The 16611-nt window shown below is 36.5% G+C and overlaps 1 protein-coding gene across 5 annotated transcripts in view; it reads left to right on the top strand.

The window, feature by feature from the left end:
* TBC1D12 (TBC1 domain family member 12) overlaps window positions 1-16611 on the top strand; it is a 98232-nt gene that overhangs the window by 17630 nt on the left and 63991 nt on the right. For 4 of the 5 annotated variants that reach the window (XR_006209017.1, XM_042960214.1, XM_042960216.1 and 1 more), the window contains exon 2: window positions 15580-15703. The exons of the other annotated variant lie outside the window; for it this stretch is intronic. Coding sequence is in view for 1 of the 4 variants with exons in the window: in XM_042960214.1 (XP_042816148.1) it covers window positions 15580-15703 (124 nt within the window). In the remaining 3 variants the exon portion in view is untranslated. The remainder of the gene's footprint in view (window positions 1-15579; window positions 15704-16611) is intronic. 5 annotated transcript variants of the gene reach the window in all.

A 16611-nucleotide genomic window follows, 5' to 3' on the forward strand; every position in this document is an offset into this window, starting at 1 on the left:
TAAAAAACCAACATAATTTCTTTTTTGTTTATGCAAGAGGTATAAATGGAAAAGTATCCACAAATGTGGATTTTTATTCATCATCATCAGTGGTTATCTTGCCTTTCTTTCCCATTTTAGAAAAATAGCTTACCTCCTGGTGATTGCAGTACTTTGTTCATGTTTTGCTGATGTTGTTCCTTGTTACTCATGTTCTTGTTCTAAAACTTCTTTTCTGTACTCTTTCTCTTCTTCTGGTGGTTTCTATCTTCCCTCTGAATGTCTTAGGGTACTACATGGGGAATAGAGCGATGAAGATGTTCCTCATGAAGCATTTGATACATAGTGTAATTAGTATGTAACACAAAACAAAAAATATTTTTATAAGTTTTTCTTTCCCTTTAATTCTATTCTGTTTTGCTCTCTTCCTGCAGCAAAAGAATAAAAAGATTTCTATTAGTAAAATATTGCCCAAAACTTACATACTTTAAGATATAAGATAGGAACACCTGGCTGGCTCAGTTGGTAGAGCATGCGACTTTTGATCTTGGGGTCATAAGTTCAAGCCCCACATTGGGTGTAGAGATTACTTACAAAGAAATAAATAAGATATTTAAAAAAAGAAAAGAAATAAGACCTACAATAAGGTGACTTGCTGACATGAACACAGAAGAAAGAATAAAAATAGTTTATGTTTTTGAACTTTAAATGAATAACAAGAAACATTTTTGCAAGGTCTAGAATGGAAGAGAATAGGGATGGTTGTGAAGCTCTTACAGGTCTCTAGTGATGTGACTTTGGCGAGTGATTTTGTTGGTTTTCCTGGGGTGGTAGGGTAGCACATTGAATCCTTGGGTAATTTGATGACAGCTGTAGACAGCTAGCTACCCAAGAAAAATTTACATAAGCACATCGTTTACTTCAGGTTATACACAGAGGGGCACCTGGGTGGCTCATTTGGTTAAGCACCCAACTCTTGATTTTGGCTCAGGTCTTGATGTCATGGTTTGTGAGATCACGCCCCATGTCGGGCTCTGCAATGACAGAGCTGCTTGGAATTCTCCCCCTATCTCTCTGCCCCTCCCCTGCTCTCTCTCTCTCTCTCTCTCTCAAAAGAAACTTAAAAAAAAAAAAAAAACAATAAAAAACAAATTATGCATACTAAGAAGACTTGTGGACCTCCTCTAACTCATTCATGTAGGGTCATTGTGATGAAGAACTTTTGACCTACTTACTCTCTAAAGTCCCTAACAGCTCTAAAATACTTAAAAAAAAAAAATTATAATCTTCACTTTCAGCCTTAAAATTCTGTGTGGGATTTTTTTTTTTTTTTGACAGAGTAAATAATAGTGAATTCTTTTCTTTTTTTGATCGTTCTGATCTCTGAAAATATGTAGGTTAGTCTAGCAGTGTATATTAAATAAAAATTCTGTATTTTTTGATTTATACAATTTGTAATAACAAAGACAATATCCAGAAACAGCCTGAAAAAGAAAATTCTTGGAATTAAAAAAAGCCTTAGTTATCTGGCAGAAAAAGTACTTTTTTTTTTTTGCATATAGTCAGCTGAAAGTCTTTTTCAAGTGAAAAATGATTGAGGTTTGGAAAGAATGTAAGTAATCTTCATGCCAGATCTTTAATCCAAAATACTCAAGGGTAGCCAAAGCACTGAATTTTAAAGAGACAGTACTACTTCTTCTTTGAATTAATTATGCAGTCAACTGTGGCATTCCATGATCACTAGATAATGTTTTCTTTTTGGCCTTTTATTATGCTTCAGGGAAAGTTAAGTACAAAGTCCAGGAAGTTGATGTGTTTTCAACAGTCTAGCTTCTACTGAGACAGAGTTGGAATATAAGGTCAGGATTTCTAGTTGTTGTTGCTCTTGTTGTTGTTTTCTTTTTATTTTTTTAACAGATTTTATTCTTTTGATTAAAGTTGGATTCCTGTTTGGAAAAGCACTCTAACCCCTTTTTATGTACAATTCCATTTAAGTGATGATTAGAATTTAATCTAAAAAATTAAAATAGTCCTATAGATGTAAGTGTTAGGCAAAACAGTCACTTTTTTTTTTTCCTGGAGCTGACATTGTGGGCAATAAGAAGATCGAGGACTTAGGTGTTCTCAGTTTTCTATAGTGTCAAATTCCATCGTCCCAGAAGCTGTGGGATTTACATGGTTTTGTCTTGGGTATATAAGTGGGTTTGGCAGTTCTTGAAGACTGAAGCCCTGAAGATTTTGCTACTTTAGAAATCGTGGTGTAAGTTTTGCCCCTTAAAAAGGCTAGCTTTATCCTTTAATAAGGTGTAGCAGGCAAGGAGTCTGATTGTGTTATCATATGTTATTCTTTTTATGTGATAAAAGAAATCTTGGAAACATGAAATACACAGGTATGTGAAGCAAATATTAATAAGTATTAATACACAGGAGTCATTCACCAACCTTTATTATGAAAGCCATGGAGAGAGAAGAGCAGACCTTTTTTTCTCTTTCTCTTCTAAAACCCACATCAGTTTTTTTCTTGGTGTGTCTCTTTCTTTTTTATGTTTTCAGCGATATGGAAACCCTGAACTGCTATTTCTCAACTGGTACTATTTCTTAACTGATGAAACAGATTTTCTCATTTTCTTTTTGCTAAAAAGAGCAGGCACAAATTTAGAGGAGAGAATGGAAAATAGTGTGTTTGTGTCTCTGTGTGTGTGTGTGTGTGTGTGTGTGTGTAGACAGTTGTGTGTGTGAACATAGTGTTGATTGGGGATAAGATGTCACAGACTGAAAAAAAAAAAACAAAAAACAAAAAACAAAAAACCCACCCCAAACAGAAAACACATAGTTTTCTAGTGTATCTGAATAACACGTGATATTTCTAGTATGTCTGAAGCAATAAGATACTTTCAGATTATAAAAACTTGACTGTCAGAATTTGGGGAGAACCAGTAAATAGCATCTCTTTATCATACTGTCTGAGTTTGGAATCAGTAGGAAAAAGAAAACACAGGACACAGACAAATGGGACCTAAAAACATCAGCTTTATGCTGATGTAATTTGTACTGAACAACGACGTGTCTTTGGCTGCAGTGTGCCTAATACTTCACCTGATGGAATACTCCAGCTGGTCACTAGCACTGCAGGCCTTTCCTTTGAGGGTCAGAGGCAGAGAGGTCACTAGCACTGCAGGCCTTTCCTTTGAGGGTCAGAGGCAGGAAGCTACAGAGGAAACTTAACGTCATGTTAGGAAAGCAGAACAAACTATCTTTGCTGTTAGCAATGTCTTTCACCAAAATTTAACCCTGCAGGTGGAGAGTTACATAAGGGGGCAGAAAGAAGCCAGGAGTGTCCCTCCCCTTCCATCTCTCCCCTGAAACATGAAGAATACAAAATAGGAGTGACCTTTTCCTCCCAACACTGCCATATAAATATCATTCATACAGTCAACCTCTATCTCTGGAATCCAGAGAGGAGAATTGTCCTCTTTTTTTTTTGCGTATGTGTGTGTACTTGAACACATTTGGTTTGTTTTGCTAAGAATCTTTAGTATTGATTTTAATTTAAGAAATTTGAATATGTTGGGGGATAGGAAAACAGGGAACTGTGCGCGCGCGCGCGCGTGTGTGTGTGTGTGTTTAGTTTGAAAAGGTGGTGAGGAGGAACGTAGTCCCACACATTTGTATGCATTGAGACCTCAACTTCACCAGTCCCCTAGTAGTGGATTGGGGGACTATGGATGGGGCATAAGAAGAATGACAGCATATGACATATTATTTGGACTATTAATGTACCTTTTCATTATGTTTTCCCTTAGGATTTAATAAAGTGGTATTCTTTTCCTAGACTAACCAGTAGAGCCCATTTGATCTGTAATGTGTTGTTGTTTTTTTTAAACGTTTATTTTATTTTTTTGAGACAGAGAGAGACAGAGCATGAACGGGGGAGGGTCAGAGAGAGGGAGACACAGAATCTGAAACAGGCTCCAGGCTCTGAGCTGTCAGCACAGAGCCCAACGCGGGGCTTGAGCTCCGGGACCATGAGATCATGACCTGAGCTGAAGTCGGCCACTTAACCGACTGAGCCACCCAGGCGCCCCTGATCTGTAATGTTTTAATACAATTTCATGTATTTGTAACAGTTTCTTAAAATTACTTTTCATTGCAAATGTATGCCTTTTATTTACAGTTTTTGTAGCAGGGGATAACCTGAAAACCTAATCCAAAATTTCTTAGTGGCATAAGAAATTAATGTGGAACATTATCTGGTGGCCTTTCTTAGCAATTGGATACCTGTTGGCTCATCTTTCTTTTACAGAAATTTCTTATAGTAACCAGTGTTTATTGGATATGTAAACTTTGATTTGTTTTTATGATTTAATGAAAATTTAAACTTCATGCTGAACTTACTTTCATTGTAATATTATACCAGAATATATATTAAGCCAGGCTTTCTGTTGTGGAGGCTATAAATTTATTTTGCTTTTTTCCTTTTTTATCTTTTCCAGTCATATCAAGATTCTTCAGAAACTACATCCATAGAAAGGCCTACTGTTGTTTAAGAATTTAATATTCCTTGACTTTAATTTTGGAAGTCTAAAATATCCTTGTAAATTAATTTCACATGTAAACACACAACACATCTTAACAGATTTTTTTGTGATGCAGGATACTTTCTAATGGTCTTTACAGAAAGATTCATGTATATTTGGCATTTTGGCCGTGATTTATAAAGAGTTACAGAGTTCTAATGCATAATATTAGTATGTATAGACTAGTTTTTCATATGAGAATGTGTTTGGTAGTGATTACGATACATTAATCGTAGGTACAAGTATAGAGACATGACCACCCCCAAGGGCTCTCTGTAAATCTCTGCGCTTGGAGAATTTTCTGGTCTGTGGTTATTACCCTCCTTTGGTAGAGCTACATCTTCACGTGAGGTTGTGGTCTCCTCATTCTGTTGCTCTGTCTGCATTCTCAGCCAGATCACATTATTTGAAGCTATTTTTTACTGCATTTGAAAAAATGCACAACCCCTTCTATTTTATGTTAGCCTGCTTTAATTATAAATGTAATTCTGCATTTCTAGTATAGAGAATGAAATGCTGTTTTTTTTTTTTCCCTTCATAAAGCTACCTTGTTTATGCATTGTGAGGAGAGAAGCGATTTATGGGTTTTTAGATTTGAAACAAGATTGTAGTGAAAGAAAGATCTGACACTTGACACTGGACAGTGATTAGAGTTGGTGGTAGTTGTAAAAGAACAAACAAAATTTGTTGTTCATTGTATACTTCTTTCCCCCCACAAGAGCTAATTGTTAGCATGAAGTCTTGTGATCCAGTAACTATGTCAGTCTAATGATTGAGACAAAATTATATATATACGTGCATTGACCTTAAGACAAGTACTGGGGTACCTGGGTGGCTCAGTTGGTTAAGTGTCCGACTTTAGCTCAGGTCATGATCTCGCAGTTTGTGAGTTCAAGCCCCGCATTGGGCTCTGTGCTTACAGCTCAGAGCCTGGAGCCTGCTTTGGATCCTGTGTCTCCCTATCTCTCTGCTCCTCTCCTGTTCACGCGCTCTCTCTCAAAAATAAATAAACATAAAAAGAAACTAAAAGAAAGAGGAGTACTTAAAATCTGAAATGTTTATCAGCTTCATCCCAAATAAGTGTACCTAAGTTTATGGAAAAAGTGGATGCCCAACACCATGCAGGAAAAGGCTAGTTTTATAGCTCCCCAAATGGTAGATTCAGAACATGCAGTCTTTTAACTGTTTTAGTTAGCAGTCTCCAGTTACCAGGGAGTTCCAATCAAGATATTAGGTTTACATAACTTAATAAAAACTAGTATTTTTTTGACATATATGGAAGAAAATATGTAACAGATGCATGAATTATGATGCCCAGTGTACATTGGTGAACCCTTTGCCCAGTCTCAGAAATAGAACATTATCAATACTGTTGAAAATATTCCTATGACTGTCTTACTATCCTGTTCACCTCTAAGAGGTAACAACTAACCTGAACTCATTTGGCAATATAAGCAACAGTTTTTGCCACAACATTTTTCTTATTATTTTACTATATAGATTTTTAGCTTCAGAAAAATGGTATACTGCCTATACTCTTCTGCATCTTGCTTTTTTGTTGCTTTTTTACTTTTACTTTTTGTTTATTTATTTTGAGAGAGAAAGAAAGAGAGACTGAGAGAGCACGAGCAGGGGAGGGGCCGAGAGAGAGGGAGAGAGAGAATCTCAAGGAGGCTCTGTGCTGACAGAGCTGGGTCTCCCAGAACTGCAAGATCATGACCTGAGCTGAAATCAAGAGTTGGACGATTGACTGACTGAGCCACCAGATGCCCCTTGTTTGTTTGTTTGTTTGTTTGTTTTAAACTTAGCATTGTTTTTAAATGTTTATTTATTGATGAAAGAGCGTGTGAGTGGGAAAGAGGCAGAGAGAAGGGGAGATAGAGAATCCCAAGCAGGCTCTGCACTGACAGGCTGGCAGGCCCTGCGGGTCTCGAACTCATTAACTGTGAGATCATGATCTGAGCCAAAATCACAAGCTAGACACACTCAACTGACTGAGCCAGTGAGGCGCCCCTTAGTTTGCTAATATTTTGTTTAGGATTTTTCCTCTATGTTCATGAGTTAGATTGGTCTGTTATTTTACTCTCTTAAGCTGTTCTTGCCTGGTTTTGTTACTGATTTCATATTGGCCTTACCTATATGATTAAGGATTTTTCTCTCTTTCAAGTCTCTAACGCAGTTTATACAATATTGGTATAATCTGTATCCTGAAAATTTGGTAGAACTCTCATGTAAAACTTCCATGCCTGATTTTTGGGGGGAGAAATTTTAACTTTTCAGTTTTTTGAGTGAATTTGAAACTATTGATATTTTCTCTTTCTCCCAAGTCTGTTTTGATAAGTTATATTTTTGCATAATTCTGTCCATTTTGAGAAATGTTCTCAATTATTGGCAAGGAGTTGTTTACAAATTTCCTTCCCTTTAAAAATTTTGCTGCATCTTCTCATTACTCCTAATTTATTTATTTCTATTCTTTTTCGCGTAAATCTGTTTTTTGCATAAATTTGTCTGTTTTACTAAACCTGACACAAGACCAACTTTTGGCAGTATTAGTCCTCTATATTTGATTGTTAGTTAAATAGTCTTTTAATTAACAGCTTTGTTGAGGTATAGTTTACATACCATAAAATTCACTCATAAGAGTACAATTCAGTGTTATTAAATTTATATAGTTGTACAGCCATCAGCAAAATCTAGTTGCAGAGCATTTCTATCACACCAGAGATCCTTTGTATCCATTTACAGTCAATTCCTATTCCCACCCCCAGGCAACCACTAATCTACTTTGTCCCTATAGAGTAGCCTTTTTTGCAAAGTTCATATAAATAGAACTATACATGTGGTCTGATACATCTGACTTCTTTCATTGAGCATGTTTTTTAGTTCATCCATGTTGTAGCGTGTATCAATTGTCTCATTCCTTTTTATTGCTGAATAGTATTTCATTGCATGAATGTACACATTTTGTTTTATACATTTAGTAGTTGCTGGATATTTAGCTTGTCTTCACATTTTGGCTATTAGGAATAATACTGCTATTAACATATCTGGGCAAGCCTTTGTTTGGACCTGTGTTTCATTTATCTTGGGTATACATCTAGAAGTAGAATTGTTGGGTTGTATGGTAACTTTATGTTTTACTTATAAAAGAAACTGCCAAATTGGTTTCCAAAATGGCTGCACTGCTAAACATTCCTACCAGCAGTGTTTTCCAAGCTGTTGCACCATTTTACATGTCCATCCGTTCCAGTTTTTTCACATCCTTTTAAACTTGTTATTATTTCTTTTTTGTTGTTGTTTTTAAATAATAGCCATTCTTAGTGGGTGTGATTGGTAGCTAATTGTGGTTTATGATTTGCTCCTTCCTCATACTAGACTATGGACCATTGTTTGTGGTATTCACATATACTCCTTTTTATTGGTAGTAATGTCCCACTTTTATTTCTGCTTTTAGTGATTTGAATCTTGCCTTTTTTTTCCCTTAGTCATCTAGCTAAAGGTTTGTCAATTTGTTGGTCTTTTCAACAAGAGCTTTTAAAATTTTTCTCTTTTCTATTCTCTATTTCATTTATACCCACTTTAATCTTTATTATCTATTTCCTTATGCCAGCTTTGGGTTTAATTTGCTCTTCTTTTTGTGGTTTCTTCATGAGTGTAGTTAAGTAATTGATAAGAGATGGTTCTTTTTAAATTTTTTTTATTTTTTATTTTTTTATTTTTGGGTGGGGAGGATTAGGAGGGCAAGAGAAGGAGAATCTTAAGTAGGCTGCATGCTCAGCATGGAGCTGGACTTGGGGCTCTATCTCATGACCCTGGGATCATGACCTGAGCCGAAATCAAAAGTTGGACACTCAACTGACTGAGCCACTCAGGAACCCTGTGTGTTGTTTTTGTTTTTGTTTTGTTAATTTTTTAAAAAATGTTTATTTTTGAGAGAGACAGAATGAGAGTGGGTTAGGGGCAGAGAGAGAGGGAGACACCGAATCTGAAGCAGGCTCCAGGCTCTGAGCTGTCAGAACAGAGTCCCAACACTGAGCCTGAACTCACGAACTGTGAGACCATGACCTTAGCTGAAGTTGGATGCTCAACCAACTGAGCCACCCATGCGCCCCCGGTTCTTTTTTAATGTATGTGTTTACTGTAAATTTCTCCCTTAGCCGTATCACATAAGCTTGGGTATGTTGTTTGTTTCAGTTCATCTCAAGGTGTTTTCTAATTAACCTTGTGATTTTATTTTCTTTGACCTACTAGTCATTTAAGACTGTTTTGTTTAATTCCCACATATTTGGGAATTTTCCAGTTTGTTTTCTGTTATTGATTTCTGGTCTCATTGTGGTTGGAAAAGATACTTTGCACGATTTCAATCTTTTTAAGCTTATTAAGACTTGTGGGTTAACATACATTTCATTCTAGAAGATGTCCTATGTGCCCTTGAAGAATGTGTATTTGACTGTTTGGGTGGAGTGTGCTGTGTATGCCTTTTAGGTTAATTGATTTATAATGTTTTAGTCTTTTCCTTTTTGATCTGTCTGGTTTGTTTTATGTATTATTGAAAGTAGGCTACTGATATATCCAGTTATTACTCTAGAACTGTCTATTTCTCTGTTCAATGTTGTCAATTTTTGCTTCACATATTTTAGGGCTCTTGTTAGGTGAATATATAGTTATATATAGTTATAGTTATATCTTGGGGTGTCTGGATGGCTCAGTTGGTTAAGCGTCCGACTTTGGCTCAGGTCATGATCTCGCGGTTCATGAGTTCAAGCTCTGCCTAGGCTCTGTGCTGACAGCTCAGAGCCTGGAGCCTGCTTCAGATTCTGTGTCTCCCTCTCTCTCTGCCCCTCCCCCACTCATGCTCTGTCTGGCTGTCTCTCTTTCTCTGAAAAATAAACATAAAAAAATAATAATATAGGGGCACCTGGGTGGCTCAGTCAGTTAAGCGTCTGACTTTAGCTCAGGCATGATCTCGAGGTTTATGAGTTCGAGCCCCGCATTGGGCTCTTGTGCTGATGGCTGAAGCTTGAAACTTACTTCTGATTCTGTGTCTCCCTCTCTCTGCTCCTCCCCTGCTCATACTCTGTGTCTCTCTCTCAAAAATTAATAAACATTAAAAATAATAATAGTAAAATAATGGTTATATCTTCTTACTGGATTAAGTATTTTTTCAACATATAACATTCTCCTTTGTCTCTAGTAACCTTTTTTGACTTAATGACCATTTTGCCTGACAGTAATGTAGCCAGTCCAGCCCTTTCTTGGTTATTATGTGCTTTCAATATAATTTTCAATTCTTTTATTTTCAACTTCTTTGTGTTTTTTTTAAATGTAAAGTGAGTCTCTTGCTGTCAACTGGACTTCAGTTTTAAAAATAGTCTTTTAAAAATAAATAAAAAATAAAAATAAAAAGTAGTCTCTAAGACACATATGGATAGTTTTTAACTCAGTCTGCCAATATCTCTCCTTTGGAGGGTTTAATCGACTTAGATTTAAAATAATTGTTGGTGAGGAAGGATTTACATCTGCCATTTAGCTATTTGTTTTCAGTATGTCTTTTATGGTTTTTGTTCATCAATTCCTCCGTTACCCCTTTTTGGCATTTAGTTGAATTTTTGTAGTGGACTATTTTGATTCCCTTTTTTCCTTTTCTGTATATTTTTAAGTTTAGTGGTAACTTTAGGGATTACACATAACATCTTAAACTTAAAACAACTTATTTTCAATAATATCAAGTTAGTCTCATTAATATACATACACACTGCTACTACATCTGTGTCCTTCCTTCTTTATATTGCTATTGTCAGAAAGTACATTTACATTGTGTGTCCATTAACATAAATTTATAAATACTGTTTTATATATTTGCCTTTTGAATTACATAGGAAAAAAAGTAGTGTTATAAACCAAAAATACAATAATACTGGCTTTGACGTTTACCTACGTAGCTAATTTTACAAATACTTTGTATTTCTTCTCATGGCTTCAGGTTGTTCTCTAGCTATTTTTCATTTCAGCCTGAAGAGTTTCCTTTTGCATATAATCTGTTGGTAATGAGCTCCTTCAACTTTTGTTCATCTAGAAATGTCTTCATTTCTCTTTCATTCTTGAATGATGGATTTGCCACATAGAATTTTTGGTTGCTAGTTTTTTGTCTTTTTTTTTCTTTTAGAATTTTAAATGTTATCCCATTACTTTTTGGCCCCCAGGGTTTCTGATGAGAAATCAGTTGTTAATCTTATTGAAGATCCCTTCTTTGTGTTATCTGCTTCTCTCTTGGTGCTTTTAAAATTTTCTCTTTACCTTTGGGTTTTAGCAGTACGACTATAATTTGTCTCAATGTGTATCTCCTTGAGTTTTTTCTGCTTGAAGTTTGTTGAGCTTGGTTGTGTACATTCATGTCTTTCATCATATTTGAGACATTTTTAGCCTTTATTTCTTAAACAGTTTTTTCTGCCCCTCTGTTTTTCTCTTCTCCTTCTGGGACTCTTATGGTATGTGTGTATGTGTTTACATTTGATAATGTCCCATAGGTTACTCAGGGACTGCTCTTTGTTATTCTTTCTCTCTCTCTCTCTCTCTCTCTCTTTTTTTTTTTTTTTTTTGAGGGCACAAGTGAGCAAGGGACAGAGAGGGAGAGTGAGAGAAAGGGAGAGAATCCCATGGAACCTGAAGCAGAGCTCAAGCTCCTCTGAAGTGGGGCTTGAGCTCACCCAAGGCAGGGCTTGAACTCAAGAACTATGAGATCATGGACTGAGCCACCCAGGGACTTGTCTTCTTTTCTTTTTTAAGTTCTTTTATTTTTGAAAGAGAGAGAGCATGAGTGAGCACACATGGGCAGAGGAGGAGCAGAGAGAAAGGGAGAGAGAGAATCCTAAGCAGGCTCCATGCTGTCAGTGTGGAGCCGGATGCGGGGCTCAATCCCATGAACCATGAGATCACAACCTGAACCAAAACCAAGAGTTGAATGCTTAACTGACTAAGCCACCCGAGCACCCCAACACCGGATAATTTCAATTGTCTTATCTTTCCTTCCCATTTGTTCATTCTTTCTTCTGTTTGCCATAATCTGATGTTGAACTCCACTGTGAAACTTTTCATTTTAGTTATACAAATTTTCAGCTCCAGAATTTGTTTGGTTCTTTTTTATAATAATTTTTCCTTATTAATATTCTTATTTTGTTCATACATTCCCCACCCCACCCCCATTTCTTTGTGGTTTCCTTTAGCTTCTTGGGTATATTTAAGACAGTTAATTTAACATCTTTGAGTAGTAATTCCACTTTCTGGACTTTCTCTGGTATGTTTGTTACCAGATCCTCTCTTTTCTGTAAATGGCTCTCTCTTTGTGTGTATTGTAATTTTTTGTTGAGAGCTGGACATTTTGATTATTGTAATGTAATTCTATAAATCTGTTACTCTTCAATGATTGCTGATTTTGCTTGTTGAGTGGTAGAGTCATCCAGTTATGATATTTCTAAACTATTTTGCTAAGTGTATAATCCTTTTTGTGTGTGGTCACAAATTTCTGTTCTTATTATGTCTGCAGTCAGTTGGTAGCCTGACAAAGATGTATTCCTTAAATATCTGGCTCAAAAACAGGGACAAAGAGAGTTTAATCTGTTTTAATGTTCCAGTGGACACCACCAGTAAAAGGTACTGCAAGATGATTGAAACTGATACAGCTGTCTGTGCTGGTTCCTCAGGGTTCTGTCAGTCCAACCAAAATTCATGACCCCATATTTTAGAAGGCCATGATCCCAGCTATTCCTCCTGACACCAGTCAATCACTTCAGAATGATGGGCTCCTAATCCTCATTACTGTGGGAGGGAGGGGCTGAGAAATTGAGGAAGGTGGTTGGTTTACCCATGCTGTTCACTTAGGAAAGATCAGCACCCTCTTCCTTCATGTACTTCCCTGTTTGTTACAAGTGTTTGATAAGGTTCTAAAGTAGTTGATTACAATTGCTCTTTCTAGCTCAGTTTTTACTTTGGGGAGGTACTGACCTCTGGGTCTTCCCCTTCCTCCATTTTGCAACAGTGATGCTTTTGAAGTGCAAATCTAATTTAAATTTGTTTTAAATTTGATTAAGGCCAATTTATTTTTTTAAATGTTTATTTATTTTGAGAGAGGGGGAGAGCATGAGCAGTGGAGACAGAGGAAGACAGAATCCCAAGCAGGCTCTGCGCTGACAGCACAGACGCGGGACTTGATCTCATGAACCTTGAAATCATGACCTGAATCAGAAATCAACAGTCAGACAACTAAGCCACCCAGGTTCCCCTGTTTTTATTTTATGTATAATGACTTTGTCATATTCAGTAATTTTTTGCATAAACCATGGTGACAAAGATTTTCTCCTGTTCTTTAGCATGGCTGTATGACAAACTTTTGGAGTGTAGGCAGGCCACATAAGGGCTGGTAGGGGGAGCATAGCATGGCTTGGTGAGAACCGGCCAGGGAGTACAGGTGAGTTGTGTGGGGCTTACCAAGGGAATTGGTATATCACTGCCCCCAGGAAGTCTTTGGGGTGCTAGTTTACACATTAAGAAAGCTGCGGGAAAGCCATTTTCAGGCTGAGTTTGTCGATGCCGTAGGTTTGCTGAGGGACTACATGTTCTGGGCACATGACTGAGCAGAGTTCTCCTGGATGTCCTCACACCCATAGCACTGACCTACTCTGCAGCAGCTGGAAACCATAAGAGAGCCTCTTTCTCATGCAGCATCTCTTCAGTGCCCTCTATCAAGAACACTTAACAGTTTCACATTTATTTTGAAGGAGAAATGCTCATTCAAATTCAGTCTGTTACTACACATGAGATGTCAAATATTTAAAATTTTTTTTAACATTTATTCGTTTTTTGATAGAGACAGAGTGTGAGTGGGGGAGGGGTAGAGAGAGAGGGAGATACAGAATCCGAAGCAGGCTCCAGATTCTGAACTGACAGCACAGAGCCCGATGCGGGGCTCGAACTCATGGACCGTGAGATCATGACCTGAGTTGAAGTCAGACACTTAACCGACTGAGCCAGCCAGGTGCCCCAAGATATCAAATATTTAAATTAATAGGCCATCCTTTGAGGCTTGAAATTGTATGTTATAAATATACCACTCCTCCAACCTAGATCTTATTTTTTTTTACGTTTATTTTTGAGAGAAAAAAGCATGAGTGGGGGAGGAGCAGAAGGAGAGGCAGAGAGAATCCCAAGCAGGCTGCACACTGTCAATGTGGAGCCTAATGCTGGGCTCGAACCCACAAACCATGAGATCATGACTTGAGCCAAAGTCAAATGTTTAACTGTCTGAGCCACCCAGACACCCCTCCAACCTAGATCTTAAGTGGAAAATTGAGTCACTCGATATTGTCCCTGAGATGAAACTTCCAGAGTACCCTAAGTAGAAATTACTCTACATTTTTGTCAGTTCACCTCCATGGCACACCCAAGAAAATGAGAGTGTCTCTTTAACTTATTATGGATTAATTACCCTACATTCTTTTGTAGGAGCTCAGTTTTACCTTTCTAAACTTGAAGAATAGCTTTAACATTATGCTTTAAAATCTAAACTTCTTATTACAATATTGTTTTTTAAATAACATATATGATGGTTTGTACATAAACCAAGTTATTTAGGACTTCAGATAATCTAACTATTACTGTATGTAAATTAAAATTTTTCTTAATGACTATTTATATCACAGCTTATAAAAAGGGTTCCTATTCAGTTGGATTCATCAGTACCTTTCTGAGGGTGCCCTGGTCATGCTTTATTGATGGATACATATATTAAATATCAGTCCTGCTTACATGTACAAAATATACTTAATTTGGTTGGTAAGTACCTGGAGATAGATAAAAATTTGATCCTTGTGCAGGTTTTCTTTAGACTTAAGTGAGAGATACACTTTCTTCCTTGGCTGTATATTGACTCTTTGGCAATAAGCTTTCTAGTACGTACCTGCCATAAGAAAACAATTTATATAAACCTGTATTATAGCAGTGGAGGATCATTAGATGACCTTTTATTGCAACAATAACAAATTGTTACTGAAAATAATTAGTATTTTCCCAACAATCTGTTTACAGGTTCTCTTTAACTTTTTTTTTTTCTCAAATTCTTGACTTTTATTGTCAAGTACACATACAGTCAATTCTAGTATTCTTTGTAGTTGACTCAAAGCAGATGTTTCCATTTTATTTAAAGTTGTCATTTTCTACAGTTCCCAATTTGTTTATCTAGTATTTTTGTTGATGATTTTTCTAATATTTCTTTATAAGTCAGGTATTCTTAATTCAGCTTATTAGTCTAATAGTAGTGTAAGTAGTAGAGATACAGTAAAACCTTTGTTTACAAGCATAATTCATTCTGGAAACATGCTTGTAATCTAAAGCACTTGTATATTGATGTGAATTGCAAGAACCATTGGCTCAGTGGTGATCATGTGACATTCGACGTCACATACCACTCCTGTTGCAAGCCATCGCTCATTTATCAAGTTAAAATTTATTAGAAATGTTTGCATGTCTTGTGGAACACTTGTAGAACAAGTTACTTGCAATCCAAGGTTTTATGGTAATTTCATTTGGGGTGCCTGGCTGGCTCAGTCAACCGAGCATGCAATCAAGAGATCTCAGGATTGTGAGTTTGAGCCCTGCATTGGATGTAGAGATTACTTAAAAATAGAAAATCTTAAAAAAAAATTTTTTTCATTTAAAAGTATTTTGTATTTGTCTTGGGAATAAATATACTTCAAAAAAATTATTAAAGGGTGCCTGGGTGACTCAGTTGGTTAAGCGTGACATCAGCTCAGGTCATGATCTTGCAGTTAGGGAGTTTGAGCCCTGCATTTGGCTGTGTGCTGACAGCTCAGAGCCTGGAGCCTGCTTTAGATTCTGTGTCTCCCTCTCTCTCTGCCCTTTCCCCCCACCCCCTCAAAAATAAACATTAAAAAAAATTAAAAAAAAAAAAAAACATTAAGTAGTACCCTGGTTACAAAAAACACAATTCATGTAACTTTTTCTGTTTCAGAAATCTTTTTCCAAAAAGGACAAAGGAACTCAAATCAGTTGTCCATAGTGCTCCTGGTTGGAAATTATTTGGTAAAGTCCCTCCCAGAGAGAATCTTCAGAAAACTTCCAAAATCATTCAACAGGTAAGTACTAATATTGCCATGTGGTTTGTCTTAGCTTTTCAAGTATTTTTTTCTTGATAATCATATTACACTTTCATTCATATTTTCCTACATATAAAATTTGAGGATTTTTGGCTATTTGTAGTAACCTTAAATCTTTTTACAAAACATGCACATATTTTCAGTTATGTTTTATGGTACAGTGATTTTTTTTTCCTACTTATTCCTTGGATAGCTTTTTGGTTTTTTGTTTTGTTTTTCTTCTTAGCTAAGCACTCTTACCACATATTCTGACTTCTAATTGAACATTGTGGTGTTTGCCAGTGGCACAGATTTTATGGATATAGGGAGATGTCAATTGATAAAACCATAGAAAGCAAAAACTGAGTAGATTTTGAGGTTGAACTTTGTCTTTGGTCACTTTTCTGGTGTTCTACCTAAACCAGGGACTTTGTGAAATAAGTGGGTGTGTAATCTATTTCTAGTAATTTAGTAGCCAGTTCTTCTAATAGCTGTACTAATATCCGTATTCTGAAGTTCTTAAGAATTTCAGATCTCAGGCTTCTGGGTGGCTCAGTCACTTAAGCATCCAACTCTTGGTCTCAGCTCAGGTCTTGACCTCAGGGTGGTAAGTTCAAACCTGGTGTTGGGCTTCACGCTGGCCATGAAGCCTACTTAAAAAAAAAAAAAAAAAAAAAAAGAATTTCAGATCTAATTTGTCTCCTGAACTAGTGTTTCATTAGTATTAGGAGATCAGTGAGGCTGGAAAGCAGTGAGACTGGATCAGTTGCAGACAGACGGTATGTACGTAATACATTTCCTGTTTCCTCTTTCAGATTCAACACAACCAGTATGTATAAAAATTATTACATTAAGACAATAATCATCATTCAAATTGGAAAAAATATCTTCCATTAAGGATTTAATAG

Source organism: Panthera tigris, chromosome D2 (genome assembly GCF_018350195.1).
Source record: "Panthera tigris isolate Pti1 chromosome D2, P.tigris_Pti1_mat1.1, whole genome shotgun sequence".
In the NCBI taxonomy this organism is placed as follows: Eukaryota; Metazoa; Chordata; class Mammalia; order Carnivora; family Felidae; genus Panthera; species Panthera tigris.